This window comes from Gossypium raimondii, chromosome 13 (assembly GCF_025698545.1).
Source record: "Gossypium raimondii isolate GPD5lz chromosome 13, ASM2569854v1, whole genome shotgun sequence".
NCBI lineage: Eukaryota > Viridiplantae > Streptophyta > Magnoliopsida > Malvales > Malvaceae > Gossypium > Gossypium raimondii.
In genome coordinates, this window is record NC_068577.1 from 3,789,309 (window position 1) to 3,810,108 (window position 20,800).

The following is a 20,800-nucleotide window of genomic DNA, read 5'->3' on the forward strand; positions in this document are numbered from 1 at the left end:
TGAAATAATATAGAAGAATTTCTATTTTATTACATCAAATAATATCAAATTATCCAAAATGTTTGAACAAATATATTAAAATAAAAATCAATCTCCGTGCCCGCCGGATTCAGTGCCACATGGCGGCCGTTGACTGTTACACGCTGGATTCCTCCTTTGTTCAGCTTTCGGCGGGGGTTGTGGTTGCTCCGGCTGGGATTCTGGTTCCTCCGGTAGGGTATTTGGTTGTCGGTGTTGGGACGATGAGCCACATTGATAGAATAGTGACTGTGGAGGTGTTTGCATCACCAACGGCGAAGCTGTTTGAAACCCATATGGTGACGGCGATTGGTAAAAAGAAGAGCTCCCCGACGGCCCCTCTTGCGATCCGTCGTGCGACGTTGGACTATACATTGGCGGTCCACTCGGGGTAACGGAAAATGGAGATGAACTGGGCCATGGACTCCAACCTACCATAGGACTCGAAAAAGGAAACATATAAGGGTTACAATACATAAAAGGGCTAGGATACGCACTTGGCATCATCTGAAAAGGCTGTGCCGTGGTTATCGTCGGTTGAACTACTGGGTCGGGTGACTGTGTCAGTGCTCTCGCTGGGCCTGGTGATTGAATGGCCACTGATGATGGGCAGGGTGAATGTCTGGGCCTCGTTGATGGGCCTACGTCGTCGTCTCTTCGTCTTGGATTTAAAGGGCCACGTCGTTCCCTTTGGACACGTAATTGTCGATGTCTCTCCTCTGTGACAGTAAATACGGCTTGCCATGGATCCTAAACCATGGCATGTATTCCGGCACGCACGCTAACTCAGGAACGATAATCGGTTCTCGAGTAGGTATATAATCATATCGATCTTCCCACATTTAGATGTAGTGTGACCAAAATCTCAGCCAATCCATATGCAATTGCCGTAGGTCAATTTTGTGATGATCATCCAACACCTCAGGTGCCACAGGGATCGGTTGTCGGAATCCAAATTACCGTAATACTCTGTCTGACTAGTGCATCTCCACGGTCGCATAGTTGACTAACGCGACTTTCACGTGCCAAGCGTTTAGATTTTGGAAGTACTCATCCGGAATTACTGCTCGAATTGTCGGATCCTCGTATGGTGTCCATTCAAACTATATGAACATGATGAAAATATCAATTTTATTTAATACTTACTTGTGCTTCCGACTTTTGGTCTAATAGAAGTCGTATATCTTCAAGACAGCTAGGTAATCCAGCATAACTTACTGGATGGTTCCACCTAATTAAATAAATTTTTAGCATACTCTTATATTTTAAATCTACGTAATAATTGTAAAATCTAATATAAAATTTACCTCGTTATGAGTGGGAATGTATATGGGTGGTCCACTCGAGGACGTAAAAATGGAAAGCGAAACCGTGCCCATGACTGCAGTAGTGACAGGCAACCTCCGATTTTCGCTTTATTCGGTCACGTATCCCCGCACATCTCCCGGTACAGTATTGCCAACACGGCCGACCCCCAACTCAATTCATCAGCTGCTCTAAAATCAACGAGTTTCAGCAGCCATCTTAGATGTACGAGGTTCCGTGACAAGTCTGGCATCAGATAACCTCCAATTATCTGAAGAATGTATGCCCGAGCATATCGGATTCTTTCTAGTTTGGTTGAATCATTATCCGGATCCGAGAATGTGTCTCGTAACTAGCCCATCTCGATCCGACCTCCGTTAATATTCTCCGGAATAGCGCCCAAAAGCTCGTAGCATACCGCTCCCCAATCGCCAGATTGAACAGACCCGGTGACTGGGTACCCGTCCACCGGCAATCCCAATTGCAGATTCACATCTTCCAAAGTGATAGTGCACTCTCCACATGATGGAATGTGTGCATCTCGAGTCTCCACCTCTCAATCAATGCACTGATAAGTTTCAGGTCCAACTTGCATCCCCGGCCTATCGTCGCCACGTGCCAAAAACTCGCTTCCCGTAGGTAATTCTCTACCAACGGTGATGGAGGACCATGCATATTACGGATATAGCATTGTAATATCTAATCTACAGACTTTTATAACAAATAATAAATTAATAATTATTTAAAATTGCATAAATAAAAAAAAATCTTAAATAATATTTAAAAATTAAATTTAACACTTACCATTTTCATTTGTTCGACGGATATGTGTTTGTCATCAAGACGAATCAATTCTCCAGCCATTACTAAATTCGTACAAATTTTTACGATTTAAAAAAAATCAAAAAAATAAAATTTAATTTTTTTTAAAAATAATTAAAAAATTAAAGCTCTTTTAAATGGGGATCTGAGAAAAATTTGAGAGGAAATTAAAGAAAGGATTTATGTGTGAAAAAAAAATGAAAGGGTGGGGGGTTTTATAGTTTTTTTTTTTTTTTTGAACGTTGGGGGTTCACCAACGGTCAAAAAAGTAGTCATTGCTACTGTTCATGTGCGGCCAAAACGCGTCTCCAGGGGAGCGCTACGTGGCAGGAAAATGCGTCCTTGAGGGCGCGCTTTGTTGCCACGTAGGCAAAGCGCTTCCTTGAGGAAGCGTTTTCCTGCCACATTCACTGACATTGCGTTGACGTGGACGCGCTTTCGGGGAATTGGGCCAATCCGGTAATTAATTTATTAACGGGCCTATTTTGGTAAATTTTTTAAAATTGAACTTTTTTTAGTGTTTTGCCCAGACGGTGAAGATGAAAAATTATATTAAATAAAACTTAAATTTAAATTATTATTTAATACTAAATTAAAATTTTTATTACCAAACAAAAGTTATTATGTGTCAACTTTTGATTGGTCGAAAAATTATTTAAAAGAAATAACCATAAGGGTCATAATTGTTACAAATTAATAATTTAGTTATCTAATTCCATAAAAAAAGTATAATTTATATTTATTTTTTGTATTCTCCCATGATTTTTATACTTTTCAAAATTTATGATATTGGTCTCTCATATTTTTGGTACTCCTTTATTATTTTTTATATGCTTTAAAAATGAGAAATCAATTTATGGAATAAAAATGTTATTTGTTCATACTAAGAAAGTTTGTTGAGATGAGCCAAAATTTGATGTTATTTATACACATAATTTTTTATTTTAAGGATAAATTAAGTTATTAATAAATAAATAAAAATTTAAAAAAACAATATTTGGTACTTCCTCTGACTTTTTTACAGTCCCTCGTAATTTATACGAATAAATTTACAAATATTTAAATATGTCTTTGTAATTTTTACATTTCATACTTTTGGTAGTATTTTGTATAATTTTCATTTATTTTGTATCGGATTATCTCGTATTTTACTTTTGGACTTGTTCCAGTTTGGGTCCTTCGATTCATAATAACTGAACAGATTAATTGTTAGCAAAAGAGATATTTATTAAATACGATGGGGCCATTTCCCACGCCGAACAAAATTATTTTCATTTAATTATACTACTTGCTGGGTGGATGGTAACATCTATAACTATAGTTATAGTCTCTGCATTTATGGATCCACATCCGTGTTTCATCTTGTTCCAATCATTTTCATTTTCTCCTCTTGCAGTAATCAAACACTGTCTGCCTTGATTTCAGTTTGAACCAACAATGGCCGAAGCAATTGCTTTTGACATCGCCGCAGAGCTCATTATTAAGCTGAGCTCTCGTGCTCGCTCTCTCTAAAATTGGACTGCGGCGGAATCTCAAAAATGACCTCGACCTCAAACGCACTCCTAATCAAATAGATGTAATTAAAATATCGAGAGAAGTAATCAAAATTTCCAACAATAAATAATTTTAGGGTAGACTACACCCATGGTCACTTTTGTTACCTTAGGTTACATTTCAGTCACTTACGTTATCGTGTTGTAACATTTTAGTCACTGAGCCTTTAATTGTCGTTAATGGTGTAATGGTAAGCTGACGTGGCACGTTAAATCATCATTTCAAACAAAAACTTTAGGTTAAATTATACAATTGGTCCCCATAATTTTTCGTTTTGAGCAATTTAATTCTTTTATGTTCTTTTAACTTTCTTTCTTTTTTTTTTTCTTTTTTTTTCATTCTCTTTTGCTTCTCCCTCTGTTTTTCTACCTTCTTTATTTCTTTTAACATACCAGGAAGTCGAATTGGTAGTGAAGAAAGAAGCATGGTATGGGTTTATGGGTTTTGGTTATAGGGTTTTGGTTATAGACAAATGATGACAGTCGACTTCCTACTTCTTTTTTCCTTGCCAATTCGACTTCCTAATATGTTAAAAGAAATGGGAAATGTATGAAAACAGAGGGAGAAACAAAAGAGAATGGAAAAAAAAAAGAGGAAAGTTTAAAGAATATAAAAGAAAAAAAATTAAATTACTTAAAACGAAAAAAATATGGGGATCAATTGTATAATTTAACCTAAAATTTTATTTGAAATGATGATTTAACGTGCCACGTCAGCTTACCGTTATACCATTAACGACGATTAATGGCTTAGTGACTAAAATGTTACAACATGATAACGTAAATGACTAAAACATAACATTTCAAACATAAGTAACTAAAATGTAACCTAAGATGAACAAAAGTGACCATGGGTATAGTTTACCCATAATTTTATGTATATTAAAGTAATTAAAATGCACTCTAATCAGTAGATGTAAGCAGTATTGATGATGACATAAGTAATGATTTTCCATTCAACTCCACAATAGCCTAATGACAACACATCCCTATGACCACATGTTCTTTGCAAAATTAAAGCCAAAAAATAAGTGATTGTGTAACTCCTCAATAGCTCTCTGTGCCACATTTGTAGTCACCCTTGATATTAAGTCCAAAAGAAATTAACTTTTTCTTTTATATCATTCCATTACAGTTTTATTCCATCTCAACGAATTAAATATACCGTAAACGAAAATTTATTGAAATTTCCTTGTTCGAAGTTAAGATAGTTTTATTTGTTTAAAATTATATAAAAGAAATAAATTTTATAAACCTTAAAATGTACGTAAAAGATGCTTTAATTATAAAATAAAATATTCAAATAACGCTTGGCACTTAGGAAATTGTTTTATTATTTAAGTTTCTTTTTGAATGTTCGCAAATTATATTGATTTAACTATTCATAAAATTATCTAATTTGATTATTCAAAATATTTAATTCATGTTTAAGTGTTAATTAGCTCAAACTATTTTCTTTTATAATTCTCAATTAGCTTCAAATTTTCAAGAATTATTTATGTTTAAATTGCTTTATATAAAAAGATAAAAACACTTTCACATTAATATTTTTTATTTTATAAAAATAAAATAAAAATTAATTATTTTCAACTGAATTGATGCCTGGTTGGCTTATGACACTAACTCAAATAAAAACTTAAATATAATATATAGATTTTATTTGGATGAAACCTTAAACCGATCTGAGTTCAATTTATATATAGTTTAATCAACTAAACATCTTCTATGACTTAATTTTTAAAACATTGTAATTGAATTCGCAAAGTATAATGTATCAATCAAGTCTTTTTGTCAACTTAGTCATCAGCTTAGGCATTAAAGATTGTTTTGAATATCACGTAGAGTATATTTAAAATATGTTGGTCAAATTTTAAAAACTATCAACCTATTGCATGCATAGTTTGGATCTACCGAATTAAAGAAAACATATAACATATCCTATTCAAGTTGGAGTACGGTAGGTCCAAAGTAACTCGTAAAGCTCAAGATAAAGCCTATACTAATAGATGGACTTGATTTACGCAATACACGTAGTTTGAAAAATCAATTATAATCTTTTTAAAGTTGTGAAAGCAATCAATAATTCAAATAATGTGGCCTACAAGATCATTTTAAAGACTATTATCAATCGCCTTAAGAGTGTTCTCCCCTCTCTCATCACTCCCTTTCAAAATGCTTTTATTCTTAGATGTCTCATTTCTGATAATATTATTTTAGCCACAGAAATTCTTCACTTCATCAAAAGAAAAACCAAGGGCAAAGGTTCTCTAGCCATTTTTAATATTGATAGGAGCAAGGCTTTTGACAAGATCAATTGGGACTTTCTCCTATCTGCTCGACTCTTTAGGTTTCAATCAATATTGGATCAACCTTATTAGACAATGTATCCCTATGTCTCTTATCAAGTGTTGATCAATGACTCACCATCGAAAGGTTTTGCCCCCAATAGAGGCCTACAGTGGAGAGACCCTCTTTCTCTTCACCTTTTTTGTCATCTGCATGAATGTGCTTTCTCATATGCTTTAAGATGCTGAAAACAATGGTTCTATTCAAGGAACTTTTTGCTGATGATTGCTATATCTTCTTTAATGCTTCGATTCAAGCATGCAGGTCACTTAAAGCTCTTCTTCTTAATTTTTGGTCTCTCGGGTCTCCAAATTAATTTTGAGAAGTCTGAGTTTTTTCTCGGCCCCTCCCTTAAGGTTCAAGCAAGAAGATGGTATAGTAATGCAAAAAAAGTTGATATCCTGGGAAAGTATCTTAGCCTTGAACTAGGTAAAATTCGGAGAAAAGAGAATTCTTTCACAATTTGCTAGACAAGATAAGAGCAAAATTGACTTCTTGAAAATCGAAATGCCTTTTAATGGGAGGAAGACTTGCTCCTCAATTCCTCTTTACCCACTTTCTGTCTCTAAAGCCCTCTTAATATTTGTGAGGAAATTGGTAAGAGAATTAGATCCTTTTGGTAGGGCCATGACCCAAGCACTAGAAAATTGCACACTTGTAACTGGGACACTCTTTGTGCTCCCACATCTTAGGGTGGCCTTGGCATTCGTAAAATGAGTATCTTTAACGATGCCTTGCTTTCGAAAACTGCTCGGCGTATTCTTACTGATAAACATTGCTTGCTCATCAGAGTTCTTAATGGAAAGTACTGTAAACAACTGCCTTTTGAATTGGTAAGCCTAAACCTTCTGACTCATGGGCATGGAAAAATATCCTTATTGGTAGAGATATCTACAATAGCGGTAAAGATGTACAACTCTGGAGTGGGGACAAGAGTTGGATTTCCACAGGCCTGCTACGCCCGCTTATTGACACAGTGACACATCAAGATTAGGCCTTCAAACAAATTCTTTTGTCCAACCTTTCAGTTTTACTTTCAATCAAACAAAATTCATAGGCCTGCTTGACCCGGATAGAGCCTCTGATCTTCTCAACAGAACGATCTCCAACGGAGGCAGATCTAATAGGATTGTATGAAAATCAAACTTTAATGGCCTCTTCTCGGTTAAAAATGCTTATACACACCTCTATCAAAGTAACCTCGGTGCTTTTATGCAGGATCCTCAGCAAGCTGTGTGGAAAAGTCTTTGGCACCTTAAGATCATCATTTTCTTGTGGAGAATTTGCAAAAATGATTTTCCCACTAAAGATTTTCTATCAAGAGGCTCTCAACCAACGATTCCTTTTGTCCCCAATGTAAAAAAAAATAGAGAAATTATTGATCATCTCTTTCTAAATTGCACCTTTACAATAGCAGTCTGGTTCGGTTCCCCCCTTGTTCTCCGCATGGTTTCTTTGAATGGCACTTCTGTTTGAAACTAGATTCTTCAGTGGTTTCAAGATAATGATATCTCAATTGCGTTCTCAAGAATTTTCTACATGGCGAAGTCCTGCACTCTTTGGATTATCTGAAAGTCAAAAAACAACCTCATCTTCCAAGGTACATGTCCTTGCCCCCTCGCTGCAACCAAGAATAATAGAATATCTCAGATATGACTCAACATTCCTCAACTCCTTTCCACACAATGTCGAACTCTCTCAACAACAAAGACTTTAATTGACCCAAATCTGTGGATGCCATTAATATTCAATGGTTGTTTTCCTCATCATTATCCACAGCAGACAAAATAGTTTAATTGGAGGGTATGCTATTGCCTAGAATAAATATGGATCTCAACTCATATATGTTCTTAGTTTCAGACTTGCCAGCAAGCTTCGTGTCTGTATCCTTATCCTCCATGTTATACTCCTGCTTTTTAGAATTCATAACCTTAAATGTTGCAGGTTATTGAGTGCTGACAAGAAATGGAGTAACATCATCACAAGACGTCTAAAGAGGGATGGAAACTTCAACTAGCCTTTGAAGATATTAAATCTCTCCTCCAAGACATTAACATAGTTCTGCAACCAGCAAACAATCGCTATCTAAAGAGCAAGGCTTTTCATTGAGCTAAGACCGCTTCTAAATATTTCATTAGCTTTACTTGGCCTTAATTGTTATTTTTCTTGTATCAAAAATAAACCATTATTTAAATATAGTTTTTTAATCTTGTTTTAAAATGTAGTTTTTTATTTAAATAGTTATTAAATATATATCATATCGAATCCAACAAGGGTTCTATTATCATTTTTTTAAGTTAAAAGTGATTATTGTGGCAAAAAAAAAATATATATATATATAATTATAAGGTTTTTTACCCAAATAATATAAAAAAATAAAATATAGACTAAAATAGGATAAGATCTTAATATTTATTGATCTAGGCAAATTAAACACTGTAAAACCGGTGTCACTTGACTAATCGGCAGCACCTCTCTCCCCTACCACTGATGACATCATATTGTAAATAATAATATTTTTTTTGGATGTCGCGACACATTAACTGCACCAATATCTTACAACCCAAAATACTCGTATTTTTTATACGTATAGACCAAAAAAATTTATATATAAAGTGGGTCCAGGTTCCAAGGGTGGGTGTTTCACAAAAAAAAATTTATTTAAAATACTTGGGTGCTGCCTAATACATCAGTGACATAAATAAAAATATATATTTTTCGGCCTATATGTATAAAAAATACAAATATTTTGGGTTGTCAAATATTAGTGTCGTTGATATGTCAGGCGACACCCAAAAAAATTTATTTTTTTATACAAAGTGATGTCAGAGGTATCACCGATTAGTCAAGTATACCAATTTTACACTATTCAATTTGCCTACATCAACAAATATCAAGACCATTATCCTATTTTAGTATATATTTTATTTTTTTATATTATTTGGATAAAAAGTCATGTTTAATAATACGCCTAAATATCATAACATGGTGTTATTTTTAAGTGCTTTGGTGTAACTTATCTTACAACAAGTTCTCTTCTCTATTTACTCATAGCATTTTTTCCACAAAATTCGATTAAATTTGAAATCAAATATTTTTTCTTAAATGTTCTTTTAGAATGAAACTTTAACTAGAAACAATTGATTTATCAAATGACAATTTGCCATTTCTACACTATCTATAAATTGGCTACTTTTTTAAAAAAATCTAGCAATTTATATATTTACATATTGTTTTGTATTTTAATCGTGTAAATTAAACACAACAAAATTCATATATCAAAATCGTAAACATAAATACACGAAATGAGCTTAGCATGTATTTCTTTAAAAATAACCTGTATTAATTGCATTTAAACATATCATATCATGTTCATTACATTATTTTCATGTTTATTTTTTCTATAAAAAAAAAAACCAACAAAAGCATGTTGCCAAAAACTCTTTATTGAAAATCATCATCATGTTGTACAGAAGCACGAGAAGATCTTTTAAGAGGTAATTGAATTCCAAGAGAAGGTCCACTAGATATGGTCTTATGAAGTGCACCTTGTAAAGGGATGGGTGAAGTAGATGATGATGATGGTGGTGGTGGTGGTGGTGGTGGTGGTGGTGGTGGTGGTGGTGGTGGTGGTGGTATCATCAAAGAATTTCTATTGGAAGAAACAGAATTTAGTAGTTTGTGATGTTTGGATAAAAATTTTGACCTATAATCCAGGTTTTGCTTCACGGAATTCTGGATTTTATTGCGTTCTGTTTGTATCATGTGACTAACCTTTCCAATGTTCTGGCTTTTACCGCCCTCCCTTTCCTGCATCCTTGGGTTTACCTTTGATTCAATAGGAACAAGCTTCCCATCTACTTGATTGGTGAAAACAAATGTTACCTGCAATATATGTTTATATAGCTTAGTGCTTGTCCTACTCACGCTCAAATGTGAGAGTTAAATACAGGTAGATGTATTATATCCTCGTAACCATGTCCGGATATGAGTAAGGCAAGAATATCAGTCACAACATGGAAAAACAAAATTAAAGATCGAACAGGTTCAACCAATTCAATTAGACAATTCAATAATCTTGAAATTTTTAAAAACCCAAATTAATGATAGTTGAAATTTCCATTAGATAATAAGCAAAATTTTAAGAAATCAGGAATAAAATAGATATACATTTACAAAAACCAAGATAAAATGAACCAGAACATAACAAAATGCCCAATTTTTTGTTAAAAATTCAAAATTAATAAATAAACAAAAAGCCTTGTTTACCAGTTTTTAATTGGCTTTTTTGGATTCTAGTTCCCGGTTCTTTTTCCAATTCCAGCTGATTCTCTCTCTCTCTCTCTCTCTCTCTCTCTCTCTATATATATATTTGTTCAACTTATGTAATTGAACTAGATGGATTGGTTTCCATTCTAACCAGTTGAATCAGTCAATCCGGTCCAATTTTTAAATCCATGCTTGATGATAAATTCCAGTGGAGGAAGTTTGTTCTACATAAGGTCAAGATCATTAACTAGCAAAGAATTATAGGGCGGCTTTACGATTGTATGATACAAAGTAGCATAAATATTGGCATTACCTCACCGCCAGCTGAAGCTTGGAGAATAGCATCAGGTACTGATTCTGAGTGAAAATGATGCCCCCAGCTAATTAAATCCTCTTCTAAGGGACTCCCCACCTGAAAACAATCCCAAAGAGAAGATAAACAATAGGAAACGAGAGGCACAAGTAATATATTCCCTTAATAATAGCCACACCTGTTTTTCTGAGCTCTTTAACTTATCCAGACATCCAGCTATTCCTGCAAATCCACCTATGTCAGAAACCTCTTGATCTGATCCAGAGCTTCCATTTTCTGATTCACATCTCTCCTGCTCTCCTATGTTCTCAGACCCATCATTTTTACACCGATTGCAGTTCATCTTTTCATGAATTTCAGACCTGCGTAGTTGGTGAGATAAAAGATTCATGTCACACAAACATGAAGATGAACTGCAAACTGCTCTAGCTAAGATAAATTTGAAGCAATGATTGAAAATAGAGTGAACTGGAATTTCCAGCATAGCAATATACAAGTGAAATAGCATAAATGTGGCTTGCTTGAAAAGACAAGAAAAAGGGACTTTATAGTCTGAGATAATGTCAAGTCTTGTTGCAGAATTAGAGGTTTACAGGAGCTTATGCTGTGAATTCACGTTGTCTGATAAGGATACGCCTACGGTTTTGTGTAACCTCACAATCTCAGATGTGCTCTAGAGGAGATGTTACTTGTAAATCTACTGAATAAACAGATGATATTATGTAATGCATGTATCATTCTTTTAGAGAAGACATATAAGAGTATGCTGTAACTTAGAAAAATACACTACCTCACATTATCATAAAATGTGAAAAGGTCACGTAAATCTTCCGTTGAGAAAACGTTTCCCTGCAACTCAAAGTCTCGAGCAGTTGTCATATGATGAACTAAAAGCAAGCTTCAATGGAACACACATAAAAATTGGCAAATAGGAACCTGTCCCTTAACGCTGTCTACTTGCTCCTGCTGGATAACTTTTTGCAGCCCTTCCTTTGACATTTGCCGCTGGTACACCTACAGAAATATAAATATGCTCTCTCATTACAACTATCTATTGGCAACTTTCATACAAAAAGACTGATTTATATTGAGTTCAAATCACATCAAAACCTTTTCTTCAATTGTTCCAGTACTTAGGAATCTGTAAATATAAACTCTTTTTTTCTGCCCATCTCTCCAAACCCTTGCAGCAGCCTAAGTTATGTTAGCAAAGGGTCAGAATATTGGTTCACACGGCAAGTGCCCACTTTATCAATGACAGAAATAATTGGAGCTCAGACAAGATATTACTTGCTTATCGTTAGCTGGGTTCCAATCAGGGTCAAACAAGACCAGTCGATTACCACCAATCAAATTGAGACCACAGCCACCTGCCTTGCTACTTAATAGGAACACAAACTCATCCTGCAAAATGTCAAATCATTCTGGATTATCACTGATAAAGCCTCCAGAGAAATTATGATCTAGAGAATCCTAATCCACAAATTTATTCACGTAAAGAAATTTTATACCTTGGTTGAGTCATTAAAGCGATTAACTAGTTTCTGCCTTTTGCTAATCGATGTGGTTCCGTCAAGCCTCAAGTATGGATATCTTCTTTCTCGACACAATTGAGCAAATAGGTCCAGTGTCTGATGCAGAATAAATTCGGTTTCACAAAAATTGTAATAGATAGTGATTTATCCCAAGGGATCTATCTAATGCTAAATATAAACAATGATACAAGTTAGAGTAGGAAAAGAAGAGGTCCATGACTAAAGAAGAGGTCTATCTAATGTCCACCATGAACATGTTGTTTCTATCCTTGAAAGACAGTTAAAAATAAGCAGTACCTTTCGCTATCAAATATTTATGATAATCTCCTATAATATGAATAGAGAAATGTGACTGTTATCACTGAGCAGCATATATATCATGACATGCAATCATCTCCCAATTCCTAATTCCTACACCAGGTTGTAATTGCTTTTAAATTCACATTGATCAGAACAGTAGCCTGCAAGTGCAGCCACCTTTTGGTTTTGCTTCTTTAACTACATTTTGTCCCATTACCAGATACTTCAGTTGATATTTTTATTGTAGTTTATTTAGCTGAAATGGTTATTGAAACAACCTAAGATAGTTAAATTTGAGAACATTCTGACCGGAAACATGAAACAATTATGATAATTTTCTATAACAACTTGTTAACCATTTAAACTGACCTGTGTATAGTTTGAAACAAGAACAATGCGATCATCGGTTCTCTGACGTAAATGAGCCAGCAATCGAGCTAATACATGCATTTTCCCAGATAGTTCAACCCAAGCCCCATCACCACCAGTCCATGATCCCGATCTAATAAAAGAACAAACAAAGTCTTCTGAGATTTCAGATGGTTAACATAAAGCATAAGTATATCAGATAATGAGAAGCCTGCCTTCCTGAGAACATCTCTGGTGGGAAAAACCGCATACAGTCCTCAAAACCAGTAGTTCCCGGACTTCCACTTTTTATGGTATCATAAATGAGCTACATAGAGAAATATCATCCATGAGAACATGGTAAATTCCTTAAAATTAGTAAAAGAAGAGAAATCAAGTAGAAAGGTAAACAATACAAGTCAGATAACACAAAGGCCAGCACACCCGGTTAATTTTGAAATGCTGAATGTAAAAAAAGGACATTATGCTAGATAGGGAATGGAAAACTGACAGCACACAAATAACAGATTAATCCTTTTCCACCACTAAGTTCAATAAGTACATAAAACTCATCATAAACTAAGAATCATGTCAAGAAATATGTTTTTCCCTCAAACTATGGTACCTTCGGATGATTGCAGAGCTTCTTAAGAGCTGTAATATAAGCCAAAATCTTTGTTTGCTTTGTTTCTTCAGTGATGACTTTTTTAACCTGAATTCGAGAGGGACAAGAAAACAATTACGTTTGGTCTACAGAGAGTAATCTTTTGGTGGTCCATTGTAAAGCAATAACAAATCAACCAACATTTTTTGATTGTATAAAATGGTTGTACAACTCAGACTGAAGAGGAGTCAACTTGCAGCATACTACTTCAACAATCTGCAAGAAGAACAAAATGTCCAGAAGGAAAAAAAAACAGATAATCCATTAAATATTTAGTCTAGTCACTAACCTCTATTTTAATATTATAAGCCTTTAGTAAAAGATAATTTTGCAAAAAGAGTTTAAGAAGATGACAATATATAAAAGAAGTAAGATGTAATTCAATATGAGACCCATACCTTTGGAGGCAGATGATTTGATAGCAATGCATTAGTCCTCCTCAATATGAACTGCAATCACTTAACTTTCAGTCAATTTGAAAAACACTGGAAGTGGTTATTCAAAAGAATTACAGCCATGTCAACACGAAAGGATATGTATTTCAGGAAGTGAGCAACTGCTCTATAAAGTTCAAATACCAAAGAGAATGTAGATATAATCCTCAAGAAACTTTTAATTCTTGCTAAAAGTAACAATAGTAAACCAAGATTACCTGATTCACTATTGCACTTAATTCTGAAGAACGTTCTGCAGCTAACTTCTTCTCTTCTTCACTAGAAGTTGGTTCTCTTCCACAAATTATTGGTGTCTTCATTATTTGTAGGCAGGACAGTATATATAAGAAACAAGCAAGTGTTGTTAGAGTGGAAAAGACAAAGCAAAAAGAAACAGCAGGAATAATTAGTCACCAGAAATACAACTTAGTTATAGAAGGTCCAAGGAAAGCATATTCTTCTAGTGCAACTGTAGCATACATTCCTAACTTCTCTAATTAAAATTTATTTAGAGGAATTTAACAATACACTATGATGGTTTCCACCATGATACTATTATCCTTCACAGATTAGGAAACCAACTTGACTATATATATTTTCTACTGCATGACAACAAAAGCCTATAAGGTTATCTACATAAACTTGAATTCTAGACCTTAAGCAAATCAATTGCAAAGAATTTAACTGCCCATAAGCAACTGGCCTTTAGACACACAATGTAAAGAGTCCAGGGAAAAAAGAATGCTTACTATGGTAGAAAGGGGATCAAACAGCTATTTGGATATGCAAGGTATATTTACTGATGCAACACAAATAACAGCATGTATGTAAGCTTTACCCAGTTCAAGGGCAAATCCTTTCTCATAGTTTTTTAGCAGACCAGGGTGGCAGAAACAGAGAAGGGATATGCACTACAAATTTTAAAGTCAAAATTGTATGTGACTTTTAAGGGTAACTAACATATGGAGCTGTGGAACTCAAAGAGGTACAAGCATTTACATGTAATTTTTGCATTTATTTAATCTCTGAAACTACAATACTAAGTGATCAACAGACCTCGTAGTAACGACGAAAGAATGCAACATCCCCCAAAATCCCTGGATTTGTGAAGTTCACCATGGCAAAGAACTCTTCAAGATCATTCTGTTTGGATAGAAAAGGACGGAAAACAATATGTTAAGAAGACAAACAGCATTCATCAAGCATATCATGAATCATATAGAAATGACTGTTACCTGCATGGGGGTTCCAGATAACAAAATCCGACGTTTACAAGAGAGAGCAGCCAATGCCTAGAACATGGACATGTTTATGGAAATTTTCAGAAAAACCAACAAAAGGAATGACTACTACCACAGAACAAACAGATGAGAAAGAGTTTCTTTAGAAACATACCCTGTTTGTTATTGTCTGGTCATTTTTCAGCCTGTGAGCCTCATCACAAATAAGAAGATCACAAGCTTCACTGTGGCAAAATTTTGATGAATGCATTCTAAATGTCTCATATGAAACAATCAATACCTGGAAACCATTGATTAAATTGATAAAAAAATTTCGAAAATAATGCACTACCAAATTACGAAGTGCAAAAATTACCTGCAACAAGCTACGGGGACTTGTGAAGCTGTCAATTCCAGAGACAACGTCATCTCTGCTGCTTTCACAGAGAGCTATAAGTTGAACTCTCTGTCCAACCCACTTCTTGATTTCTGCCTCCCAGTTACTGACAAGACTGGTGGGGGTGACAATTATGGCCTTCTTAACCATCGGCTTCCCATCAAACCCTTGACGAAGAAGAGTATATAGTAAAGTGATTGACTGCAATGTCTTTCCCAAACTGGCAATATCGAAGGATATGTAAATAAAACCAATAGCACGATAACTGAAGTCATAAACTCAGTATGAAGGGATTTCCCTGAAGGGATAAGATATTTACCCCATATCATCAGCAAGAATGCATCCGTTTATATTAGCAGCACTATACAACCCGGATACACATCCAAACATGAACTGAACTCCTTCTCTGCATTATAAAGGGAAAAATCTAATGTCTCCCTTAAAATAAATTAGAAGAAGATAAAACCTACAACCAAATTACAGAATTCTATAAATGATAACACGCTCATTCTAAATATAATGCATTGTCAATGACCTATACCATATTCAAATAAAATCGATATTCGGTGGGCTTTAACTACTACAGTTTCAAACAGAACATGATCATCTGTGCAATTGCATTTACTGGCACATGCACCCAGACAAGATTTACATATAAAAACACATGCAGCTATGTAAATAAAGCTCTAGCCTGCAAATACCAAAACCGAATTGCAGGGTTGAGACTGATGATTGATGAATAATACCTTTGATGGGGTCGAAGGAAACGAACTAGCAACGGATCCACTTCTATGGGCACTACTTCGATGGGTCCATCTTCGAATTGTTCAGGTTGCCATAAAACCAAAGGCTCAACACCTGGCGGCAGAGTCACAATTTCCTCCACAATATCAGCCTCATCTGATTCTGGTCTAGCTATACCTAGAGGTTTGGCTATTGCAACTAATGCTGGCGTCAAAGAGCCCCAAGGAACAAACCGCTTCCGAGCCCAAAGACGACGTGCAAGATTTTCTTTCCCGTTACTATAGCCATAAGAACATGGGGGCTTAAACGGTTTCCTACAAACTGCAGCTCCTTCTGTCACTGAAAGAACTCGTGGAAGCAGCGATTGTCTTCTTACAACAAGGTTGCCCCTAATAAACCATTACCATATATTTCAATAAACTAACAAAAAAAATCCCATCAAATATATTTCACTACGATCGATATTCCAAGACACAAAACATAACAATAAAATAATTCTTGCATAAACAATAACCAATTGAATCTGCAGTATTTCCAGTTCAAACTTAAAGGAAACCATCTTAGATTAGCTTAAATGAAAAGTCTCCGGTCGCTTAAGTTCTTCGGTTTTTCTTTTTAATTACGTATTGAATTTTTTAAACGAAAAGCACACCTCAACAAAGCATCGACGTTCTTAGATTTGAGATCTCCATCGGACGATGGATGGTGCGCGGGGGATTCTCCACCGTCATCGTCGTTTTCTTCTCCTTCTTCTACTTCTGAGCAATCAACGGCAAATTCGCCGCTTGAATCGCTGGAATCGGAACCGGAGGAAATTTCTTCGTCTTCATCTTCATCCGTTGATGACGTGGACAGTCGTTCTCTCGCCATTTTGGGCGGTGAGTGTGGAGTGGGGAGAGAAGAAGATTTTTGAAAATCAGAATATTTGGCGGTAAAATAAAATGGAATTGAAAATAATGTTGGACTTGGGATATGGAAATATTAGAGGAAATGGGTGGGGTGCGAGACGGCTACCCGACTAGGCTTTGGTGACTCTATGGGTTGGATTTTGCTTCATAACCCCGAACTAGACTTGTCCATGGGCCGGGTTTGGGCTGGGCTCGGAAAAAATTTTGGCCCGGCCCAAAATATGGGCCTGAAATTTTGCCCATGCCCGGCCCGGAAAAAAAAAGATTAAGCCCGAGCCCGGCCCGGCCCGATTTTTAATAAACACAAAAAAAATATTTTAATAATAAAAAAATATTTTTAAAGTATTTTAAAATTAAAATTAAAAAATATATATTTATTATATTGGTAGGGTAGCTTGGGCCAAAAAGTTGAGCTTGAGCCCACCCATTTTTTAACAGCCTCATTTTTTTGCCCAAGCCCATATTTCGGGCCTATATTTTTACCCGAACCTCCCATATTTCTAGGGGTCATGTCGGTCAGCCGCGACCCATGGACAGTCTACCCGAACCCGTATGGAGAGATAACGTTTTGGATCGATTCTAGAAATAATGTACAATTACTTTGGGGTGTTACGGTTCTAAACAATGTTTTTAGAACCGAATGGGTAGTGAAGCTGATTAGGTCATTATTTTTCAGTTCGACCGATTTTATTAAAATTTTATGAAAAATAAAAATTTGAATCACTTATTGATTAAATTTGTTCACATCAATTCACAGTTCAATTGATCAGATATCATTCTTCAGATAAACACCTCGACCGATTATCGATCCATTCAGTCTGATCGACTATTCAATTCGGTTCAAATATCATCAATTCTAAAAAGACCAAACCAAATTCTGCATATTTGGATTGATTCAGGGTGAGTTTGGATGGGCAATGCGTTTACCTGCGGTTAGTGTAAAAACAGCGGTGCCGGTGAGATTAGACACTGTAGCGTGAGACAAAAAGTAAACTAAACGCACCGCACGCACCCAATCGCCCATCCAAACCCACCCTCAATCTCCCTTACCTCTCGAGCTACCTGTCTTACTTTATTACTTCGACTCTATACCTATTTAGGTGAATTGGCCTTCTTGTTACCACCACACCACCATCGCCTCCTTATCTCCTCCCTTAATGAACACTTGTATCAACAATTAGTGTAGTGAGTATGAATTGTACCATTGCTTCTTCAATTAATGCTCCTATCAACCAAGCGAATCCCATCAACCTATTTAACCCAGCAAACCCTACCAACCCTGAGCTTCCTTCAAACCAAATAGGAACCCATCATCTCTTTCGACTCAACCTGTTGTACCACTCTCTCAGTGTACTATCCCAAAATTTAAGGGCTAGAATTCTTACTGTAATACCCAATTTCTTCTGCCCGGGCCCACATGTAAAAAACAATGAACCCAAATAAAGGGTCCACTTACACGGCCCAATATTATCAATAATCACAAGCCCAATAACAAACCCTAACACTAAAAATAATTAAACCACTAGCAAAACCCTAGCCGCATATCCCTTGGTAGCCGCCGCAGCCATTTCGCCCTTGCACGCCGCCGTGAATGTCGCAGCACGATCCTCCGCGCATGTGAGCCTCCTCCACGACTTGCGTACCTGCGAGAAAAGCGGAACAAACACCAAAGCAAGCGCAACAATAACAAAAAATAAGGAGTTTTTTTTTTATTTTTACAGGATTTTGATTTGTTTATTTTTCGGTTATAAAAACCGATGGGAAATCTGTAAAAGTGGGGGGGGAGACAAATTTTGTACCGACGAAATTAAGGAAAATAAAAAGAAAATCAGAAAAAAACAAAAGGTTTCTTTGAAGGTGATTATTTTGTTTTTCTTTTTACTTTTACTGTTTTTTTATGTTCTTCTTTGTTTTTTAAAACAAATAAATGAAGAGGGAGAGAAAAAAGACTTACCGGCGTTGAGTAATCGGAGGACCTTCACTTCGTCGTCATCGGAGTTGGAGGCTCCATCTCCAGAGGCGGCGGCGGCGGCGCGAAAGAAACCCTAGCAGAGGGTTTCTCTGCTATTTTTTTAAAAAAAATCAAAGAGAAAAATGAAGTTTTTTTAGGGAAATTTGGTTTTTATAATGGCTGTGAAACGACGCCGTTTAAGGCCTGCTTCAGTGGCCTCAAAACGGCGTCGTATAGGCCGAAACCCGACAACCTGACCCGTTTTCTCAGGATCCGCGTGTTTTATTTCAATGGTCAATTTGCGCAATCAGTCCCTTTGTTTTTGCAGCGCATTTAAATTACATTTCCTATTTCTTTTAAATTTTGCTGTGCATTTTATGCAATTGCATATTGGTCCACGATTGCTACGCACCGTTTTAGGAGGCGGGTTATTTCCATTCTAACCCCCCGAATATAAGGCGTGCTTCACAATTTGGTCCTTCATTCCGTTTTAATTGCATTCTTTTGTTTTTTTTCCTCTCTTTTGACTTTTTTTTTTAGATCGTTATTATTGTATTATTTATTATTATTATATTTACCTATATACGCATATGCATTTTATATACATATGTTACATATTTTGCTATTATTTATTTTCATAGTTTTATGCATATATATGTGCACGTACACTATCTGAAAATTGTTGTAAATATACTTTTTCTACATTTTAATATATACATGCATTCTTATAATATATATATACATATTTAAACTTTTATAAAGCCATGCATGAATTTGGCACATACGGACATTTTTTAAAATATATGTATTCTTTATATTTTGTTATGAATAAGTATGTACGTTTAGTCCATTTTTTATTTTTATGTAATATTTCTCATATTTTTTAAATATATTTATGTACACGTTTTAAAAAATCATTGTAAACATTTTTTTACACATTCTATTATTTTATATGTATATTGTACATATATACATATATTTACATACACACATATTTTCATGATATACCCATACATTTATATTTTGTAAATACATACACATTTATAATTTAAATTAAAGTATGTGTTTCATGTTGTGTATTAACATTTTATCTTGCTTGTAAAGAAAATGTATGCTTTCATTAAAGCATGAAAATCATCATATTTTATGAATTTTCAAAATATTTGGCATTCATGATTCTCGAGAAAGATCGTGTCCTAACTTACTGGATTGCGGTTATTTTTCGACGAATTTAGAAAGCTAAGTATTTGTTTTGCAATAAATTCGCAAATTTTAAATAAAAGCTTATTCTCGGGAATTCAAAACTGTTGGGTCCTAACTTACTGGTCATGACATTTTCTTCTCGAAATAAGAATTTTCAAAAGCAAAAGGCAATATTCGGGTATTTTGAGGATTTAAAAACATTGTGTCCTAACTCACTGGGCGTGATGTTTTATTTATTTGAAATAAGAATGTCTTATCGTTTTAATTCATTCATGAAATAAAAAGTTTCATTTTAAAATCTTTTCAAGTTTTCGACACCAAGGCATAAATAAAATCAATTTGGTACCAATTTTGGGCGTTACGAGGGTACTAATCCTTCCTCGTGCGTAACTGACTCCCGAACCTGTTTTCTCAAATTTCGCAGACCAAAATTATTTTTAAGGTGCGCCGATCACACCTTAATAAAGGAT

The 20,800-nt window shown here is 35.2% G+C and overlaps 1 protein-coding gene across 1 annotated transcript; it reads right to left on the reverse strand.

Moving 5' to 3' along the window:
* Positions 1 to 9,363: 9,363 nt before the first annotated feature.
* Positions 9,364 to 17,206, reverse strand: LOC105784455 (protein CHROMATIN REMODELING 25). Its single transcript, XM_052626215.1, has 21 exons — positions 16,921 to 17,206; positions 16,271 to 16,657; positions 15,844 to 15,930; positions 15,504 to 15,744; positions 15,303 to 15,428; positions 15,143 to 15,199; positions 14,964 to 15,050; positions 14,126 to 14,221; positions 13,872 to 13,922; positions 13,615 to 13,689; positions 13,435 to 13,521; positions 13,046 to 13,137; positions 12,831 to 12,963; positions 12,138 to 12,257; positions 11,917 to 12,030; positions 11,737 to 11,820; positions 11,563 to 11,640; positions 11,417 to 11,475; positions 10,805 to 10,988; positions 10,627 to 10,725; positions 9,364 to 9,929 (listed from the first exon to the last, which is right to left on the reverse strand). Exons 1-21 carry the CDS (start codon positions 17,136 to 17,138, stop codon positions 9,489 to 9,491), a joined length of 2,916 nt encoding a protein of 971 aa, XP_052482175.1. The 5' UTR covers positions 17,139 to 17,206; the 3' UTR covers positions 9,364 to 9,488.
* Positions 17,207 to 20,800: the final 3,594 nt, after the last annotated feature.

Bases quoted from the DNA above. Each gene is read 5' to 3' on its own strand.
- LOC105784455 (XM_052626215.1), bottom strand. From the start codon at position 17,138: ATGGCGAGAGAACGACTGTCCACGTCATCAACGGATGAAGATGAAGAC. The intron at 15,745-15,843 runs GTAAATATCTTA...CGATATTGCCAG, and splicing joins ATTCTTGCTGATGATATGGG to TTTGGGAAAGACATTGCAGT. The intron at 12,964-13,045 runs GCAGGCTTCTCA...TTCTTTTATTAG, and splicing joins CCAGAGATGTTCTCAGGAAG to ATCGGGATCATGGACTGGTG.